The sequence below is a fragment of the Oryzias latipes genome, chromosome 5, assembly GCF_002234675.1.
Source record: "Oryzias latipes chromosome 5, ASM223467v1".
Classification (NCBI taxonomy): Eukaryota; Metazoa; Chordata; class Actinopteri; order Beloniformes; family Adrianichthyidae; genus Oryzias; species Oryzias latipes.
The window spans coordinates 25423489-25444061 of record NC_019863.2 but is presented as its reverse complement, the minus strand read 5'-3'; the positions used below and the strand labels follow the sequence as shown (position 1 = coordinate 25444061).

Genomic DNA, 20573 nt, shown 5'->3' with positions numbered 1-20573 from the left:
ACACCTATCATCTATCCATCTTCAGAACCTGCCGAATCCCTTTTGAGGTCACGGGGCTGGTGGAGCCAACCCAGCTAATGATAGGCGAAGGCGGGGCACATCCTGAACTCGGGTCTGTCACAGGGACACACTCTCACACAGATTCATACCCAGAGGCAATTTAGAGACACCAATTAGCCTATGGAGCATGTTTTTGGACTGTGGGAGGAAACCAGGGTGATTTGAACCAGGACCAGGCGAGAGCGCCAGGGAAATGCAGTTTGACAGTAAATGTGTTCGGTACAAATGTACCATTAAGCAAGATAGAGATTTGGATAAGTCATGCAGAAATTTTGAATTGAAGCTGAACGCTTTGCTAGAGATTATGAAACCAGACATTTATTAATGCTACTTTGGTGGGCAGCTACTTTAACATGACGCAATAAATATAACAGCTTCCCAAAGACCACCTGCTGCTCCCCCAAACGTCACAGTTTACCATCTAAAGTCCACCTCCATGAGATGAAACACAGATATTTTAAAAGTGGTCAAGTTGAAATGCAGCCCTCATCAGGAGTTTACAGTTCAGATAATCCCAGTTTTTCTTCATTAAGTTCCATTCCTCTGTAGTTCTGATTTCTCCTCGCTGGCAGATCCCACAGACACTCAGTGACATCCACAGGCTCTGACCACCATGTTTCTGTACTTCTTGAGGATGACGTTGGAGCTGTCGTCAAAGTAAAGCACTGAAATGCCGTGGAGCTGCGTGGGAGCGCAGCAGGGCTTGGGCACTGTCTCTGGGTTGATGAAATGCACCTGAAAGCACATAGGAAGCTTCAAAGACTGTGGAGGCTGCAGTAAAAGCGCCTTTGATCAGGGACTGTTTGGGGTTTACCAGAGTTTGCACTATTGCGTGATTGGTGGCGTTCATGTACGAGTTGAGAGGGAAAGCGCATTCTCCCTCGCAGTAGTACGCCGCATAGCCCTCTGGTGCAATGATCCAGTCCTGCTCAGAGGCATGAGTCAATCAGTTGTGCAAACTTAAATGAATGGGTTTAAATGCTGGGAGATTTCTGTCACACACCTGCCATCCCAGGTCTCTGAAACTGACATAAAGCTCATGCTTCTTACAGCCCTCTTTAGAGAATCCCAGGCTGTCTGAAAAATAAACATAAAAACAAGCAAGTGAGCTGCTGAAAGAGCTTAGACGGAGGAGAGACCAGAAGCTTGGGGCACCTGCTGCAGCTTCTGCTGCCTTCATTGCATCTTGGGAGGTCCTTTGAGGTTTGGAGCGGTTCCCCTGGCGCCCTTTGTGAGCTGAGCGCGCGCTGCGGTATCGAACCTCGCTAGCTTTGAAAAAGACTACCACAAAGGGCTGCTTATCTTTAGGTCCACTGCTTGTCACAAGCCCAGCAAGATGGGGGTTCCTCTCCTGGCCTGTAGAGGGAGACATTACATCAGAGCAAGATGAAAATACAGCATCCTGCTGAGAGGCAGTGTCTACTTCAGGGGTGGGCAATTCCAGGCCTCGAGGGCCGGTGTGTCTGCATGATTTCCAGATAGTCTTGCCCCACTCATGGCTGATTACCTGGTTCAGGTGTGTCCAGCCAATAATGTTGCCCTACTCATGGCTGATTACCTGGTTCAGGTGTGTCCAGCCAATTAGAACATGCCAGAGCAGGGTATGCTGGAAAACATGCAGGAATGCGGCCCTCAGTGCCCACCTCTGGTCTACTTGAAGACCCACTCTGATCATCTTTTGGTCAATTTTAACAGCATTCCTAGTGGTCGTTAAATTATAAATATTACTTTTTTAGACAAAAAGCCAAATAAGCCATTGTGTCTGCAGAGTTGGAGTAGTTCATTACAAATTCCCCTCTGAGTTGTGGGCGCATTGCTGAAAGCTCGGAGAAGGGAGCATGTGGTCCACCCAATGTATTTTCCATGTCACAAGTTGTTTTTAAAAGCCGCTTTTTTTCCTCTGCCCCTGATTCGCAAGGATTTAAATTAAAAATAAATACTCAGAATCCAATTTTGAGATTAGTTTTCTTCATATACTATCCGTATGTCTTCCATTACCAGAAAATGGAAAGGAACCTGGCTGTAGACAAGGTAGCATCAACACTGCACTTCCTGTTGACGTCATCAACAGGAAGTGCAGTGTTGTAGACAAAACCTTTTTTTTTTTTTATTTAAAAAGGCAAACAGTAACTGTTAGGGTCGTCAGTCAAATTAAAGGTTTTATTGAGCAATATGGGGGTACTTTGGGTTCTGGTTGAGGACTTCCAGCTCTGGACGTTGATGTCTGCAGCCAGGTGAAATTGCCACAAGAACATGTTACCGTCCCACTCCACTCATCTTTTGATTTGATTTTAAAAGCGTTCTCAGTGGCCTTTTAGTTATACTTTTGTCGTTTTTAATCAAAATCCAAAAACTTGTGTTGTCTTCGAGGAGAGTTTTGTTTACACTTTCTCCTGCTAGCTGCAGTCCCTCAGAGCGCCAAGATAACATTACCGGTGCAACAAAAATGGCAATCAATATTGGATCAATCCAGCCTTACAGTTTTCACCCGGATTCCAGCTCAGACGAGGGAAACAAAGACATAAAAAAGACGTACATGGATCGATTTGTCTGCAAGAAGATGCAGTAGACTGAAGCGGAAAAGGGACACTTCCGGCCTATTTGACTTGCTAAATCACAAAAGAGAGCTTCTTCAAACAGATTTTTTTCACCTGCTCCCGACTCCTCCTAATTTGAAATGAAGAAATACTTAGAAATGCAGTTTTAATAATAAATTATTTTATTTATGTTATCCATCATCCGAAAAATTCATTAACGCATTAAAGACACCAAAAACACAATTTTTTTTGGACTGGGTCTTTAAGTTGATTCTATTTTTGGGGAGCAACCATCAGCTTAATGTATAGGTTTTTACTGACCACGACTGTCCTCCAGCGCCAAACGAAGCTGCAGATTCTGTTCAGAGCGGACCAGCCAAGCGGAGCTGGTGGACGTCAGGTCGAAGACCAGCCAGCCCTCCTCTGAAGCCCAAGCGTCTCGCTGATCCAACAGCAGCAGCTTCTTTTCCCTGTGAGGAGAACAGCGGCCACTTTGAATGCAAAAGGGAAGGTGAAGCACTCTCTACATTCTGATTCTGGCCTCCACACAACTGCACTAACTCAAGGTACCTTTACTGTTATCTGTACAAACTGTCCACCTCTGAAACATCTGAATGCAAAGGAATGTGGGGTGGTTAGCAAAATATTTTACAGTCAAACGTATATGAGACAAATGAGAGAGAAGTGTGAGGTCAGGATCTTTTTCAGGCAACACACACCAGTTCAGCTGATCTGAGTCTGAAAAGCTCACATCCAGCTCTTGAATGCATTTCTGTGCTCAAAAAGGTTAAATAACATTTTTAAAAAGCAGCCCCCGTGATTTAAGAGAGCATGAATGTGGGATCAAACCCCGAACTCTTCCCATCTCTCTGTTATCTTCCATCATAACTCACTCACTCTTGCAGAACACAAAGGACAAATTAGCCTGCATGTTGGGAAAAGTTGGCTCCATCAATTAGTACTTCCAGCTGTTTCCCCTTTAAGTGTTAATTATCTGAAGCTCATTATGCTTCAAGGATTATGAGAGCATCTCCCTGCATTCCTGCAGTGTCGTCTGCAGGGCACATTTTACACACAATTGCTCTGTTTACAGACGTCAGAGACGTCTGCCTTTTGTCCTGTTGCCTGCTCGTCTGTGTGAAGCTCATTTACACTCACTGCTGTGGATTTTAAACATCTGCGCATGCAAGCCTAATGAAATATGCCCCCCTTTCAAGATGAAAAACCAACATTTGAGCCACTTATCTTATAAAACCTGAAGCTGTGGCTCTCACAGAATGAAGCTTTTACAAAATAATGGGTGTTCATTGTTTTTTGTACTTTCTCCCTCTGATCCACTTATTCCTTCACATTGAGCTTGTTGAGGAATAGATCAGAGGTTTCTGTTAATTTCACAGCTGCATCTTCATAGTTACAGGATGCAATTTGTCAAAAAAGATACGCCAAGCTTTTTTATCTTTACCCAGAATACATCAGGTCAGCTACTGTAGCTTAACCCCGTCATGCCTGAATTAAATCCAATCATCTAAAAATATATTATTTAGTGATTTTTCCATTTAAGGGGATGCTAAATTAAGTGGAGTCCTGCATTTAATGCTACGTTCTACATTCTATGGGGTAAAGGGGTTTAGTCCCGTTTTAAAAATCTGCATTTTAAAATTTGTTTGTTTTTTTGTATTGGGAAGAAAAAGTTGGTGTTTGAAGAGAATAATATTGAAGTTACAAACCTTTAAAACAGGAAACATTTACAAAACCACCCAGAAGAGTACCCGATATTCTCCGCCCTCATCACCAGTGATGCTGTCTTATTTCAGTTTCTTCTTTCCTTTAACGTCTTTTTCTTGAAGTGATTCACATTTGAGAGGCAGAGGCATAAAAGGAGAACAGCCTCCTCAAGACCGCTGCTTTGTTAAACCAGTTTCTTTCGTGTCAAACTCAGATTTATTAATTTTTTTTGCTTTTTCTCTTTACTAACTAAAATTTAAAACAGACAAAGAAATATTCAAGTTGTCAAAAAAGTAGTCGACTAGATTTTACTTTAATAACTGAGCAATTTAAAAAAAATAATTATTGAGTGTGCTACCCTAAAAAACTATAACTATTAAAAATGTTTGGAAATATATATAGTATAATAAACATCAGCAAATGGTTTCAGCATCAGTTTTAAATATAATAATGTGAATAATTTTTAGGGGCACTAAGAGGTGTCACATAAAACAAAGTAGCAATAAAGCTGCAATTACCACCCACCCTGCCATTATGTGTGACACGTGAAGTTAGCCTGTTATTTCAAGACAACAGAGTAGACACTAAACAGGAGCAAGCAGAGAAAACATGGCGTGACATGTAATAAAAAAGCCATTCTTGGTGCTTTGTGTTGTGTGGTAAAAGCTGAAGCTGCCAGTCTTTTGAGGTCCATTCTGTTCTGACTGTAGGTAGAGCTTCTCTGGAGACAAGTTCTGGGTACATGCGGACAACACCAGCGTCTGTCCGATTACTTGAGGATAGTGCTTAAGCTGTCGCATCACGCACCACTAAAGCAATCAGTCATTTGAATGCTAGGAAAAGCCGTCAGGGATCTCTTCGAGGTTTCTCCAGCACCCAAACATGCTGGAGGCCCGTGGACCGGGCACTGGCAGGCACAGGACAGAAAACGTCATTTCTGCAGGGAAGATGTTGGCTTGTAGTTCTACTGCAGCGGCTGTTACTCTACGAGTTAAGCCAGCATCTGCAAAGTGGTTTAACTTTCAGGCTTTGCAGCCAGTGTGCCTTTGAGCAAGTCACCTAAAAGCTTCTGTTTTGTAAACATGTAATGGAAGTCTTAGGCCAAAAAGATGCAACAAGAACATGGCCTTATAGATCTCTTGTGGCATAAATTAATGCACCAAGACTAATAAGAGGCCATTAAAAAAAAAAAAAAAACGTGATTGCCAAAGTTGGGATTGAATCAAAATTATAAGGTTAATTTTAATGGTACCCCTAAAAGGAGTTTACTGCACTAAATTTTACTTTTACTCGAGTATGTTTATCAGTAAAAAAAACATTGTTACTCAGTTACATGGGCTTTTACTTATCTGTTTGTTTTTAATCACAGCAAATGTGAAATTCTCACAATCATTAGGTGGGAAGGATAACATCAGTATAAAAAAAACCAAACAGGATGGATCGCACCCACTGATTTTTATATAATCTGATAAACACAGAGAAAAAACTTGCCATAATTAACATTTTTCTTCAAACTTTTATTTTAATATTTAGACACACGTAAAGACCCACCCCAATTATCTTTTAACTGTTCCGAGTGGTCTTTAACTGATGATTAGGCCGTTTTTAGCCAAAACCTGTGTCGGTTCTACGACATTTTCTCTAGAGGTGCAGCAGTTCATTAGAAAATTTACCTTTGAATTCTGGGCAGGGTTATCGGGATAAGCACACCGCCCCCTTTCCCCTCCCCGTTGCTGAGAGCGGAGCCTGTGGCCTGTCCAGAGTGTTTTCTATGTCACAAATATTGGTAAACCTTTTCAAACTGCATTTTTTTTTCTGCTCTTGATTCACAACAAATTGAACAAAGAAATACTCAGAAATGCAATTTTATGATTAATTTTCTTTCTATCTGTCCTCCATCATTAGAAAAATGACACGAAATTATGTTGAAAATCCCATTTTGTGTGTGAATGTGTGAGTGAATGTGTGTGTGACTGGGTGAATGGGTCTGTGACTGTAAAGCGCTTTGTCCTTGTAGGAAGAAAGGCGCTATATAAGTATACGCCATTTACCATTTACCATTACCATTTTCATGACAGTGGGTCTTTAAACTTTTTAAATGTGATTTTGTGAGAGCAGATTGGGTGTTTAGGGTTTAAACAGTGGGAAAGAGAAGTCGCACAACGTCTTCTGCTGCACAAAACACCTCAAGAGCACATGTTTGGTGCTCTGGGAATTGTAGTTTTTGGTGGATTTAAAAAAAAAGGTCACTGGACACATTTATTTTCTCTGGTAGTCCGAAAACCAGAACTAAAGGGACCCCACTGATAAGGAAAACAAGTGCTCATGAAACTCCCACGAGAAGATAAGGGTACCTGTTGAGAGGCTCCTCTAGAACGTGGAAGACACTGACTATGAATGTTTCCTTGTCGCTGTGCCCCTCAACGAAATCTTTATAAATCCTAAGCTCTGCGGCTGTGATGACCTCCCCCTCTGGAATACTGGAGATGTCGAAACGAAACTGCCATGCCCGGGAATGGGACAAAACTTCTTCATCTTCATCATCTGTAAAAGAAAGGAAAGGTTTGATTGATGTTGTTGATCAGATCTAAAAGAAGAAAAATGGCAGACTAAATAAGAGGCTTATTTTATTCAGCTGGCATGCAAGAGTAAAACTTTTAAAAAAAAATAGCACAGAGATGGAAATCAGTTAGTAGAATCCGATTGAATCCCTTAGAAGTAGCTCACTTTTAATGAACAAACTGTTTAATCTAAACATAATTTACTTTTTATGTCCCATCCATGCCAATGTGGCAAACAGAGGAAAACATAAAGCACACACACTTTAATGGCTCACTTCGGCTCTCTGCTCAAATTGCACACATGTGCCGACCACAAAAAAAAGGCCTGTCAAGGCAGAGTCCGGAAAACCGCAGCAGCCCGTGTGCTTCTGCAAGAACGTATGGAGCATGGAGGAGCTGGGAAATTCATGCGTGCCCTTTCTTCCAGGAGTCTTTCACCACCACACCTCTGTGATGTTTCCTGCAACGCGCCACCATGCAGCAGCTTCCTTTTAATTGTAAAGATTAAAGTGGTCGTGGTACTGAAGAGGTTTCCGCTGCTCGTGAGCAGCTGCAGCCCTCTGACATGGAGTTTCCGGAAGAAATGTTAAAAAAAAAAAAAATGGAGGTCAGAAAGACCCCAAAGCTTCCTAAGGATGTCCAGTGTCCTGCTCATGCAGCTCTGATGGTGTGCAGATGATCATCATTAAAAAAAATCCACCCTCACACAGCTTCGCCTGCTGGAGCAGAATGTTTTTAGGTCGGATACACAGTGACTCACACACCTCTGAAAACACTCTTACCAACATAAAAACATGCCACCAACAGCAAGAGCGCTGCATTCTGAACCCTGCAAGTAATTTGTTTGACCGCAATTAAATGCTGGAAGGGAACGAGGGTCGATTTTATGAAAGCAGTAATTGCTTGTAAGGACTTGGCGTGTTTACGTTAGGGACCATTAGCTGCACAGATCAGACCTCAGATATGCAAACTTGCCTCTGGGAGACATTTCAACACTACAGATGACTCCTGACACTGCCGGGCCACACAGCTATTATTAAACCACAGCCATTTTAAAAGTAAATGTTTGTTTTTCCTCGCATCCCAAAATGAGGCGGTTAGAAATTATCACCAAAACTATGATCAAATTAGATGTAGTGATTACCTTGGAACTAGCATTGTGAGAACAAGACATATGTGGTTCCAAATCTCACAAAAGCACCTCAAAATGAAAAAGATGAAATAAATAGACAAGATTTAAAAAAACAACTTTTTTTTTTTTAAACCACAACAATTCCTTTCTTCTTGGTCCCTCTATCATCAGAGCATTTTTAAACTCTGCAGGTGTTGCAGTCAGGGCAAAATATAAAATGATAACACACATTAAAACATCTGCTGACAGAGATAGCTGCAGGGAATGAGGAACAGCACAAATGAGGAGAGTCTAAGGCTGCATTTCCTGGTGTTGTGCGTCTTTATGTTAGCGCGGACCTCACAATATGACGCCGGAAATTCTTTAAACCTGAAAGGAGCCGCCGCAGCTGTCCTTTACATTGAATCTGCTGAAGGTAAATACCGTGCCTCTGGCTCTGCCAAACGACCACCAAGCAAGAGTCCCTCCAGCAAAATGTGGGAAACAATCTGCAGCCCAGCAGGCCTCTTTGAAAAACAAGTATTGTGCGTGCAATTGCCTTTTCTTCAAAAAATGATATTCTTCAACATAAAACCACATAAATCTGCGGCTGGTTTTCCAAAGTTTCCCATTCTCATTCAATAAAGACCATGAGGACATGAAACATTTACTCTGAGATGGTCCTATAGACCCAAATGTTTTTTATTAAGTAAATGTTAATGGGAGGAACGAAAGAAAACCTTAAATCTCTGCTTTTCAGGCCCTGGCAAAACTAAAGCTGGAAGATAAAACTTTCATTTCTGCTCATCAGACCATGCACCCAGGCAGCAGTTGGTTTTGGATATAGTCACATGTTGAACACGCCGCCTGCTGTTTCTCCACACTGACACCAGAGCTTTCATAAAAGTCCAAGAGCAACAAAGTGGCAACGGCTATGTTTCTACAAACGCAATAAAACTCCAGTTACCCTCAACGCTCATCATCTCCCAAACAAAAACGCATGCATAAATAGGTGCAGGACTATATGCATGAGCGCCTGCACTAACAGATTACCACAGTAATAACATGTTAAGATTCAGTCTGAGCCTTCATCTACAGTCTCTGGCACCCCGGGGGGGTTTTGAAGGGCCTGTTCAGTTCCCAGTCATGCGAAACAAAAGCTATTTTAAAGCCGTTCCCTCCAGAGCTTTAAGGGGTTTCTGGGGAAATCGGATACATGCATGTTGTCATAACATTTACAATTTGGCTTGGAATGTGTAATGCCTGATTTGAAATGGAGAAAGTGACCAAAAACCTGCAAGACACATCCGCCTCTGAAAAGAGGAGTGCTTAAAAAAGTTATTTGATCGAAAAAGTAGAGGTAAAATAATCAGGACGCCAAATATTTACTCATTTACTGTATGAGCTGTTAAAAAATAATGCATAAATATTAAGGCAGCATGCATTTATGGATGGGTGGTGCAGTGGTTAGCACGCTCACCTCCAGTGGTTATGCACTGAATTGAATCCCGGCTGGGACCTTTTTGTGTGGAGTTGTATGTTCTCCCCATGCATGTGTGGGTTTTCTCCAGGCACTCCAACTTTCTCCCACAATCCAAAAACATGCTTCTTAGGTTCAATGATTACTTTAAATTGTCCCTAGCTGTGTGTGTGTGCATGCGTGCGTGCATGCGTGCGTACATGCGTGCGTGCGTGCGTGTGCGTTTAGCAGTGATTGTGTACCCTGAGACACACTGGCAACCTGTCCAAGTTGTACCCAACCTTCACCCAGCAGTAGTCGCGACCCCGTGACCCCAAAAGGAAATGGCGCGTTAAGAAGATGGATGGATGGATGGATGGATGGATGGATGGATGGATGGATGGATGGATGGATGGATGGATGGATGAATGGATGGATGGATGGATGGATGGATGAATGGATGGATGGATGGATGGATGGATGCTGCACCTCAAGCAGATCACCCGTCAATAAATGCTGATTCATACATACTTACATTGTGAATGTCTATATCAAGTTATGTTTATATGTTTTTTTAATCTGTTAAACTATTTTCACAAAAATAAAAAAACATATTCAAAAAATGAAGTCATTACAAAAGACAAAGCAAGTCAGAGGAGTTTTTTTTTTTTTTTAGATAAAACAATTTAAATATTAAACAAACAAGAGAGATTCTTCTGCTCTTTTTTCTAATGAAAAAGATCAGATTGTCTTTGTGGAACCATGAAGGTTTATCTTTAAGCAGATATTTGCTTGCAAGTCATTCTGTGGATGATTCAGTTAGGTTTTTTTATATGTTTTTTATTAATCTGTGTATTTTCTTAATTTTATTTATTTATTTGTGTTCAGCCTTGTTGAAAGAGGAATTTTTCAGTTCATAGAACAGACCATGGAGCTTAGTCTTGCTCATAAAGCAGATATATACTGTTTAGGTATATATATATATGGATAGGCTATATATCCTTAAGACAAATATGCTGCGGTTTATCTAAAATCACCTTAAATGAAGTAAACAGTAAACAATTTTCTCAAAGGACCATTTTTCTGTCTTGTTTTGGATGAGAAGTGAAGGGATAAAGGAAATAATATATAAATATGAATTATTTAGTGTCATATGGATTAATTTGCTGCTTGTGGGAAAATCTCAAAGGTTTAGTTAGTGTAAATTTTTCGTCGAGGGTCAAGCTGGAACTCACTGAGGTTAACGAAGCTCATCACCGTGTCTGCGTCATTCAGGAAGCGGCTGTCCCGTGAAGTGACCGCCGGCTGGACTTGGGTGGGCAGTGCTGTTTCGTAGTAGGAATATCCGTGCAGCTCCGGGGCCGTGGAGATGGTGTTGTACAGATCCAGCATGAAGATGGGCGCAGCGTTGTGCTTGATGCGCGCGTGCGGCCGCGGCCGGTGCGGCAGACCCAGGATGGAGAGAATCTCCCGCTGCATCTCTCTGCGCTCCTGGCTGCGCAGTCGCCTATGCAGGAAGCCGGAGCGCGCGTCCACGTCCACGTCCACGGAGGAGTTCAAGAAGGTGACCCGCGTGGTCAGCACGCATTGAACCCACGACAGGAGAACCGCAAACGTCGCCACAGAGTGCGCCAACATTCTGACCTCACTTTTTACGCAGAAAGTTTAGCCGGAGAAGGTTGACACTAAACGGGCCTTTCCTTTTCTAAATAAACCCCTAAATAGTTCTTAAAATGAATATATTGAAACAAATGTGGCCATGTGGATCCAGGATGTCATTCATTCATTATTGTCTCGTGCGCGCTGTCTTTTGGAGAGATTCCGCCGCGCGCTTCTCGCAGCTGAAAAGTTTTACTGAGGCGCTGTCAGGGGAGGGGCAGCTTCCAAACAGCTGAAAGAACCAAGTGATGGGGCAAGAAAGGGCTCCTTAACTTTAGATCTGATTACTTTGTTTAAGTTGCATTTAAAAGCCCACAGACGCCGCACTGTGATGGATCCATCCCTTCTGTCTGTCAAACCTCATTTATGTCACATTTCCTTAAGAATTTAACTTTTTTTTGCTCAATTAATATCCAGAATTTAAAAACTCATTCATACATGAAAAAAAGTAAATCTCATAATCCCCGTTTCAGTCCTGAAAACTTTTTGAGCCGAAACAATCATGGGTCATATATCCAGCCCATCACGTACACGACCAGACATGCACCCCCATCCCCCCACCCCCATCAACAAAGCTCTGCTGCAACAAAAGACTGCGGCTCTGAGTTGATGGGGGCAGGTGACAAGAGTGCCACACTCAGGTATCGTTTACACACGTGACTTCATCCGCGCATGAAAGCCAATGGGACAATCTTGTGAAACACCCATATATTTGCTAGATTTTAAAACTCAAAATGATGGCTACGTGAATGGATCACAATCAGCCTAAATTATTAAGTTATAGTCCCACTCCAGTCATGTTTTGATCTATTTTAAAAGCGTATTTAATTATGAATATGCCGTTTTTGGCCAAACAAATGTTCAGACAGAAATTTGACTTTGATTGGTTCTGATTTTTCACCTCATGAACAAGAGTGGTCTTGAGAAACCACATCAGGAACAGGAGACGTGAAGAGGCACAGCCTCTGCAAACCCCCCCTCAGAACCAGGAAGAGACAGCAGCATAGCTTGGCATGGCTCAAACAGGACTATGGGAAACGGTTATTTGGTGTTGTGCAGTGTGGACAGCAGTGGCAGAGGAGCCACCACTGCTGCAAAGACACTCCTGTTGAGTGAAGCTTGGTAAAGTAATTCTGACAGAATTTAGTGGAATTGGACCCAAAATGTATGGAAACCAGGTTTGTGGTAGAAACTACGATTTTAATAAATGTCTTCCTGACAAATTCTGAAGACACAACCTCTAAAGATTTGGCGTCCACAAGCGTGGACACCACATTTATATTACCATGGTAGTTAATTGTGCATAACTGGGGCCTTGTAAATAGATTTGATTTGGTCTTTAGAGGTTAAACCTTACAAAACTAAACTAAAAACCAAAAGAATGACAACAGATGATCTAAAAAAGACAAACTGAAAGCCAATCTTGTGAATATTCAATTGGATAATATAACAACAACAACAAAAAATCTACCTAAAAGGAATATTCATCAATATGATGTATTTCGCCTTTTTTCCTTTAATTAAACATTTCAAAATTGTTTTTCACAGATTTTGAAGTTAGAGGAATTTACATTGTAAAAGAAGTGAAAATTTTCTCAATAAGAACGAAAATGCTCAAGTAACAGAAAGAGCATCAAACTAGAATAGAAGTCAACTCTGTGTGGGCAGCAGACATTGGACACTTGAAGATGTTTATGCAGCCGTGACTCATGGCTGCAAACTCAAGAGAGGAGTGAAACAAACATCTGTAAATCGTGCTTCCTCTTAAGTGCAGGGACATCCTCAGTGACAGTCACTCAGAATACAATCTAAACATTGTGAAATCACAAACATATTCTGAAACAAGTAAAATAAAAATCTTTGGGATGATGGAGTAATATTTAAAATGGTTACACTGTTTTGTTTTACTCAAAAAAACTTCCATAGGTTGAAAATTACAAAATTGCATTTTAAATGTCTTTTAAGGTTCCATTAAAGCACAAGAGGTAGAGTTAGTCCTTTACGTATGTGTCTTTATTACTTTATATTTAAGCGTTTCCCTGTGGGGCTGCACAATGGAGCAGTGATTAGCGCTGTCGTCTCACACCAAGATGGCCCTGGTGCAAATCCTGACGGGACCCTTCTGTGTGGAGTTTGCATGTCTCCCTGTGCACGCGTGGGCTTTCTCCGGGACCTCCGCCTTCCTACAGTCTAAAAACATGCGTCCTAGGTTAATTGGTTACTTTGAGGTGTTCTTAGGTGTGAGTGTGTGTAGGACTGATTGTGTCCCCTGCGACAGACCGGCAATCCTTCTAGAATGTACCCAGCATTTGCTCAACAGTAGCCGGGACAGGCTCTGCAACCATGTGACCCTGTGGAAATTAAGAAAATGGATAGATTGACTGATCCTTGGTTGTTACTTTTCTCTATTTGTATGTTTCTGAAACTTTATTCAAATTTTCTTTTTTTTCTTTTTCTTTTTTTACGAAGTAAGGTTTGATAAAGTCAGTTGGTAAGTCCATTCTACTCCTTTTCTGGCATTCCTCTTGCCAAGTGTGTGCATCAGCAGTCAAGAAGAACCAAAGAAAAGAAAAAAATCCATTGTGCAGCACAAATTTTTGTTCCCCCTGGCATTAATTTGAATTAGGTAGAATCCTTATAGATTCAAAGATTGTGATGCAGGTTCTGCAATGTATTTCAAGTTAACCGATATGCAATAATTTGTAAATTGCAACTAACTGCTCTCCATTCTCACATAACTTTTTGTCAATTAAAACAATGTTTAAATCCTCACTACATCCAGGAATTGAATTCAAGGTCAAACTTAGTTTCTAACCTTCAGTTCAGGCTGATATTTGGTGCGAAAGGAAGTCAACATGTAAACTTTCTGACCATGCAGACTAAACAAATAAGGTTGTTCAATCAGACTCTGTTAAGCCAAGGCACTACAAAACAATTGTTCTTAGGAGATTTTCCCAAACAAGGGAAATGTGCCCTGAAGAAAGAAAAAAGACACTAAGAATGAATAGAAGGTTGTAGCCCTGAGTACGCTGTAATTGACCAACAACAGCCAACAGTGTACTAAACACTTAATTACATAACATAAATATTAACATGAAAAACAATGACGGCCCAAACAAATTACAAGTACAGGAAAAAAACGAAACAAATAACTTTTCTTGAGGGAAATATTTTTTTACTTCTCCCTCCTGACCACTGGGTGGCGATAAAGACAAATTGAACTGCGGAGTCAACCGACAATGACCACAAAATAAAAGGAAGTCATCACATTGCGGCTCACGCAGGTTGTGCTCTACCCGCCTCAATTTTCTCCTGTGATATCTAATTTTTTTACTGTTTTATTTCTAACCAGACACAAGTAAACGCATCGAGGTATATGTTCCGTCCTATTTTTAATTGTGTACATTTCTAAACTACTTTAATTTCAGAAAAGTATTGTGTTATATTGTACTACTAGTACTTATGGTACTACTGACGTTCGTGGTTAACATTAGCAACTTAATTAGACCAGTTCATTCATTTTTTAATATATCAAAGGTAATGGTTTTTATTGTACCTCTTTTCTGAATAGCTAAATGCAAAAATATACATCCCATGGAGGGTATGCCATGATAAATTATGATACAGTAGCAATGTAGCTAGCATATTCGTTAGCTAGCAGTGTTTACCACCCCTTGATGATTATTACTAGTATTTTGTCTTTCAACAGCGAACCAATTTTTTGTGAATTTTTAGAGAATACGAATAATAGAAACATTATTTTTTGCGTTATCAGTATATAGGACAAACTAAGATGTACCGTTTACTCGGTCTTTTCGCCATATCTGTCACATGGATGAACCTGGCCGTGCAGATTATTAGGGAGGGAGAAAGAAATGAGCTTACTTTTATAATAATAGTTTATAGAAATACTTGAGACATACGAATAATGTGTTTTTTTTCTTATAACGTCAGAACGGAATTGTTTTCCTCGGTAGAACACAAAATACCTGTATTGTAAATAAAAAGACTCACAATTGATATTCCTACAACAAATGGCACTTCCTTAAGAATTTGTATGATAATTGTTTTTTTTTTTTTTTTGCTTTACCGACATAGTGTCTTCAGAGGATTTTTGACTGGATGCAATAAACCTCTTATTGCACATTCAGATTATTGACACTTACATGTAGTCTTAGTAGTTATAGAATCTTTCATTTTTCAATTCTGCGTCTTCTCCTGTGTTTTTGGTTTAAATGATTTTTGTAACTTTTTTGCTGTATTTTATTTTGTTTATGTAAGTTGCTGATGTATCTGTCTTTTCTATTAGCAGACCGCAGGAGTAGCCTTAATGCACCATGAGTTTATTCGGAACAACCTCTAGTTTTGGAACAGGGGGGACCGGTGTCTTTGGAACCACGACAACAGACAGCCATAACCCTATGAAGGTAAAACGGTGGATTGAAAGCTTTAGAACAGGACTTTATAACAGGAATTGAGACGTGCATTTACCTGTGTACGTGACATTTCCTTAAAGGATGTTGAAGTGACTTCACCCCCAGATGACAGCATCAGCTGTCTGGCTTTCAGCCCCCCTACCATGCCAGGAAACTTTCTTATCGCAGGATCCTGGGCCAACGATGTGAGTTCCTTGCACATTTTCAGTCAAAGTTTGGAGCTTGTGTCTTGTGTAGGTTTACAAGTAGGAGGCAGATTTCAGACAGAGAAGATAAAACGGCTTTTTTTACTTGTGGTTTTTAACATGATGACATGACGGGTTTTACCATTTAAATGAGACCAGAAATAAAACTTAACTTCAGACTTGGCATAAAAAGATATGAACTTTTCCACAATGCAAAGTGTTACCACAGTGATGTCACTATTTCTTTCAAAATAAATAATTTGTGAGTGAAGAATTAGGAGAAAATAGAGGTTGATGTTTTTGGAAGGGGAAAACAGGATCTAATGCATTGGATAGTCCTTAGTAATTTGTTGGTAAACAGGATTTACTGTGAGTCTGTAAACATTTTGATGTGGATTTGGTATATAAGCAGGTTGTGGAGGTTTTGTAGATTTCTGCTGACGTGTCAACGCCCACTATTCACTCTTATTTGTTTTTAATGGGCTGATAGTTTCATCAAGGCTTGTGTTTGATGTTTTGTCAACAAATATTTTCAGCAATAGCTGGATAAGCAGGTTAAAGTGTTGTATAAAACAAATAACAAAATTTTATTGAATTCTTTTAATTTTAATTTTACCAGAACTGTCTCATTTATTTTACTAATATGTTATGAGAATAGAATCAAATAAAACTTTATTTATTACTAAAGGGTACATCACCTTATTACCATAGCTCTATCAAAATATCAGATGGATAATTATATAACACTAACACTTTAAAAAAATAGCAACCATAACTATCAAGTGTCTGAAGTGTTCTAGAGCCAAGAATGTCAGAATAAAAGCATTTACTGGTAGGTGCTGGTTGTAGGTGCTCCTACTTCCTGTTGTGGAAAAAGTAAGTCTACATCCTACTGCATGAACTAAAAACAAGAAGGAAGGGCACACAGTGTAACTAAATCATCAATACAATGTTTTCACATTATCATTATTTAGTAAAACCTTTATTTTGCCATCATCTTTTCTGCGTTTGTGCCATTTATGAAATCCTGCTTTGATGAGAACTCTACTGGTGTCTTTTTTTGAAACAACAGTAGTGTGTGAGAACAAGACGAATGCTGGGTACCCAGAAAATAACTTTTTTTCTAACACTTTGCATTAGTAATGTTCATATTTAACCTCTTCTAATCTCTTTTATGGTATTTGTCTTCATGGATAAAAACATTGTCCTAACAGATCTGGACCACAGAAATCCTCTAAAGCTTTTCTGCCTTCGTTGTGCCCATGATGATGTTGAACACTGCTTCCCAGGATTTTTGGAGCACCTTCGTGCTCTGGCTCCTCTGAACTCTGCATGGTGTGATTTCAGGTGCGGTGCTGGGAGGTGCAGGACAATGGGCAGACTGTCCCTAAAGCCCAGCAGATGCACACGGGGCCCGTGCTGGATGCTTGCTGGAGTGATGTAGGTCTCACAGTTCAGACTTCTATACATGCTCTCTACGGGCGCAGTCGAATTTCTTACAAGACTTCTCATTTAGGACGGGAGTAAAGTCTTCACTGCATCATGTGACAAAACAGCCAAGATGTGGGATCTTAACAGCAATCAAGCAATGCAGATCGCCCAGGTTGGATGGGACTAACTCAGAACTGTTGTCTGTGAATGAAACTGAAACCTTTCATTGATTCTCTTTACAGCATGACGGCCCAATTAAAGCAATCCACTGGATAAAAGCACCCAATTACAGCTGTATCATGACAGGCAGTTGGGATAAAACATTAAAGGTACGGCAGTTCATTCATAGGTTCCACGTTGAACGACGAGCTCCTGATTCTGCTTCTGCCTGCAGTTCTGGGACACTCGGTCCCCCACTCCTATGATGTCCCTGCAGATGCCTGAAAGATGCTACTGTGCAGATGTTGTAAGTATGAGGTGCATCTGAGTCAGGTCTGAAGTAAGAGTTGAATGCCCCCTGTGACTCTGCTGGCTCCTCGGTGCAGGTGTACCCCATGGCGGTGGTGGCCACGGCAGAGAGAGGTCTTATTGTGTACCAGCTGGAGAACCAGCCCTCCGAGTTCCGCAGAATAGACTCGCCTCTCAAACATCAGGTGAGTTTCCGAATGAATAATTCTCCTCTCAACTGAAAGTGTTGCTCTCTGTTAAAGTTTGATTTGAATGTACAAAGTGATTCCTTGTTTATTGCGAGAGTTACATTCTTAAAATGACCTGCGATAGGTTAAATCTCCAAAGTTTGATTATAGAATTTTAAAAAATCATCAAGCAAACATTTGTCAATTTATTGAGCTGAACGCATTCTGTACTGCAGACATGGCATGACAGAGATTGATTGACCGTTTTCTACAGCCAATCAGGACACTGAACACTAAAAAAAAAGTTTCAAAGTTGCACTGAAAAGAAGCTGAACTACAATATTTTGAGGGACCACTGTACTTCATTTTCAACATTGTATTTCCTGCTTCTTCCTCACAGCACCGCTGTGTTGCCATATTTAAGGACAAGCAGAACAAGCCCACCGGGTTTGCACTGGGAAGCATTGAAGGCAGAGTAGCAATCCACTATATTAATCCTCAAAACCCGTAAGAGTGTCTGTTATTATTCTGAAGATCAGTTTTTGTTCCTGGAACCTCTTGAACCTTATTGTTTCTTTGTTCTTCTCAGAGCCAAAGATAACTTTACCTTCAAGTGCCACAGGTCCAACGGGACCAACACAACCACTCCACAGGATATCTATGCTGTGAGTTGGTCTTCACTGAGAAATCTCAAAAGCAACTGTAGCTATGAGTGAGTGAACGCTTTCAGGGGTCACTCCAATCTTTTTTTTAAAGTCATTTGTGGTCTTCTTGTTATGATTTTGCTGTTTTTTCGTTTTTTTTTTTTTTTTTTTTTTTTTCCCAAATCAAAAAACCTGTGGCGTTTTCTAGGACAAAGTTTCTTTAGAGCGGCAAAAGTTGATCAGAAATTCACCTCTGAGTTGTGGGCGGGACTGTTGACACGGAGCAAACCCCTCCCCTTCTCCTTTCCGTTGCTTAGGGCGCTCTGTTACACGCTCTCCTGCTAGCTTACACCCCCAACCACACATTTTGTTCATCTGCTCCTGATTCACAATTTGATTTAAGAAATAACCAAAAATGCAATCTTTAGCTCAATTTTCTTCCTCCACCATGAGAATAATACCACAAAAACCTGTTAAAAACACAATTTTCACCAGAGAGGGTTTTTAGTTCATAACCAAAATCAGTTCAGTCAGTTTTAAGGTTTTGTGTAAGAGCAAAACCACAATGAGGCCTCAAAACAACTTTTTTCTAGGTTTAGTCAGTTTTTCCAATCCTATTTCCAAACAAACTGCTCGCCCTCTGTCAGGTGAACGCCATTGCCTTCCATCCTGTCCACGGCACTCTGGCCACTGTGGGCTCAGATGGACGCTTCAGCTTCTGGGACAAAGACGCCCGGACCAAGCTGAAGACCTCCGAGCAGCTTGACCAGCCCATCACGGCGTGCTGCTTCAACAACAACGGCAACATCTTTGCGTACGCTTCCAGCTACGACTGGTCAAAGGTACGAGGTCTGAAATGACGGCTTGGTTTTCGGCTCCTGTTTTTTTTTTTTGCCTCATCATTGTGAGCGCTGTGTCCCCCTCAGGGCCACGAGTACTACAACCCCCAGAAGAAAAACTACATCTTTCTGAGGAACGCCGCTGAGGAGCTGAAGCCTCGGAACAAGAAATGGTGAGAGAAGGGCAGCCACCCTCTGTTACCGTGGAGACCGTGGTCACCGGATTGGGCTGCCACATTTCCTCAGTGACTCATGGGGGGGGGGCTTTCAGGGGAATGTAAGAGTGTGGGCAGTGAGCATATTGATATGATTCACTGTAAACTTCTCTGTGGTCACGTTGTCTCTGCAACTTTTAAAATGTGGCTTTGCAGATTCAGGCTGGAAAGTAATTTAAAGATAACTTTATTGAATTTTAAACAACTGCCAATAGGCGGTTACACATAAGCATTTGTTAGAGCAGCTGTCTTCCTGCCAAAGACTGCTTTCTCTTGTTTTGTGCAAAAGGGAGGTCTTTACATAAATAAACCAAAAAATAACCACTGAAGCTGTGTTACTGACTGCTCCCTCCTGTCTCTAGATTCCCCGTGCCATGTCGCGTCTCTTGTGGGGAAATGTGGACGACCTGCTGCTTTAGTGTGTGTGTATGCGCTCGAGACAGACTCCTACCTTTCCGGCAAACCCCCCCTGGACCAACGGTGTGCCGCTGTGTACTGTACATGGACCAATCAAATGGGCCTTTCCAGCCTGGCGTTGATGACTGCTGCATGACAAGTTAGCCTCGGAGGCCACCATAGAAAAGGAGAAATTAATTTGACATGCATCTTTCTGTTTCCTTATTTTTTTTACAACTTTTCAAAGCCTTTTTTTGGTGTTTCTGTGATTTCCTGTTACTTAATAACAAGCTTCATCAAAGAACTAGGTAGGAAACAGGTCTGAGCACTTCACCTTCTTCTTTCACCCAAAGGAGGAAATGGATTGTTTGCTGTAAAGTTGTCTGTTTGGGGGTTACAGAACTGTATTCTGCATGCAACAAATTTCTCCATGTAGCTCTCCTGACATTTAAAACATAAATTTAGTCTTGGAACATCTCTGCAGTGATTCCTCCTTACTTTCCTGTGAAATCAAGTTGACCAGCAGGTGGAGCGTGTGAGCCAGCAGTGTTTAAACATGACCAGAATCCAAAGATTTCAGCTAAGCAAGTGGGATCAAAGAAAGCATCGGGATCCATTAAGGAGAAAACTCAGGTGAAATGATGGCGGGGTGTGAGGGCGAGAGAAATGATCAAAAGTCT

At 41.1% G+C, this 20573-nt stretch overlaps 2 protein-coding genes across 6 annotated transcripts; one reads left to right on the top strand and one right to left on the bottom strand.

The window, feature by feature from the left end:
* Window positions 1-356: 356 nt before the first annotated feature.
* Window positions 357-11341, bottom strand: LOC101160897 (bone morphogenetic protein 7). The gene is made up of 7 exons (XM_004069075.4): window positions 10689-11341; window positions 6677-6866; window positions 2919-3067; window positions 1216-1416; window positions 1064-1137; window positions 875-985; window positions 357-795 (listed from the first exon to the last, which is right to left on the bottom strand). The coding sequence occupies exons 1-7, from the start codon at window positions 11089-11091 to the stop codon at window positions 646-648; spliced, it is 1278 nt and encodes a 425-aa protein (XP_004069123.1). The 5' UTR covers window positions 11092-11341; the 3' UTR covers window positions 357-645.
* A 3011-nt stretch (window positions 11342-14352) lies between these two features.
* Window positions 14353-20370, top strand: rae1 (ribonucleic acid export 1). Of its 5 annotated transcripts, XM_004069074.3 has the most exons (13): window positions 14353-14484; window positions 15422-15539; window positions 15629-15733; window positions 17081-17173; window positions 17250-17336; window positions 17407-17493; window positions 17559-17630; window positions 17710-17817; window positions 18200-18306; window positions 18389-18464; window positions 19091-19285; window positions 19370-19455; window positions 19860-20370. In XM_004069074.3, coding segments are annotated over exons 2-13 (1107 nt in total). In that variant the 5' UTR covers window positions 14353-14484; window positions 15422-15449; the 3' UTR covers window positions 19861-20370. The 5 variants fall into 5 exon arrangements, with proteins under 5 accessions (XP_004069122.1, XP_011473654.1, XP_011473656.1 ...); XM_011475352.3 differs by lacking the exon at window positions 19860-20370 and having other exon boundaries at window positions 19370-19459; XM_011475354.2 differs by lacking the exon at window positions 19860-20370 and having other exon boundaries at window positions 14359-14396; window positions 15425-15539; window positions 19370-19459.
* The last annotated feature ends 203 nt before the right edge of the window (window positions 20371-20573 follow it).

What these genes read in the sequence shown, in the direction of transcription:
- LOC101160897 (XM_004069075.4), bottom strand. Translation starts at nt 11,091, where the DNA reads ATGTTGGCGCACTCTGTGGCGACGTTTGCGGTTCTCCTGTCGTGGGTT. An exon ending in GATGAGCTTCGTTAACCTCA is followed by an intron (nt 6,867 to 10,688) that starts GTGAGTTCCAGC and finishes TTTCTTTTACAG; the next exon opens with ATGATGAAGATGAAGAAGTT. An exon ending in GGCAGCAGAAGCTGCAGCAG is followed by an intron (nt 1,138 to 1,215) that starts GTGCCCCAAGCT and finishes TTTATTTTTCAG; the next exon opens with ACAGCCTGGGATTCTCTAAA.
- rae1 (XM_011475352.3), top strand. Translation starts at nt 15,450, where the DNA reads ATGAGTTTATTCGGAACAACCTCTAGTTTTGGAACAGGGGGGACCGGT. An exon ending in TGGATGCTTGCTGGAGTGAT is followed by an intron (nt 17,174 to 17,249) that starts GTAGGTCTCACA and finishes CTTCTCATTTAG; the next exon opens with GACGGGAGTAAAGTCTTCAC. An exon ending in CTCCACAGGATATCTATGCT is followed by an intron (nt 18,465 to 19,090) that starts GTGAGTTGGTCT and finishes GCCCTCTGTCAG; the next exon opens with GTGAACGCCATTGCCTTCCA.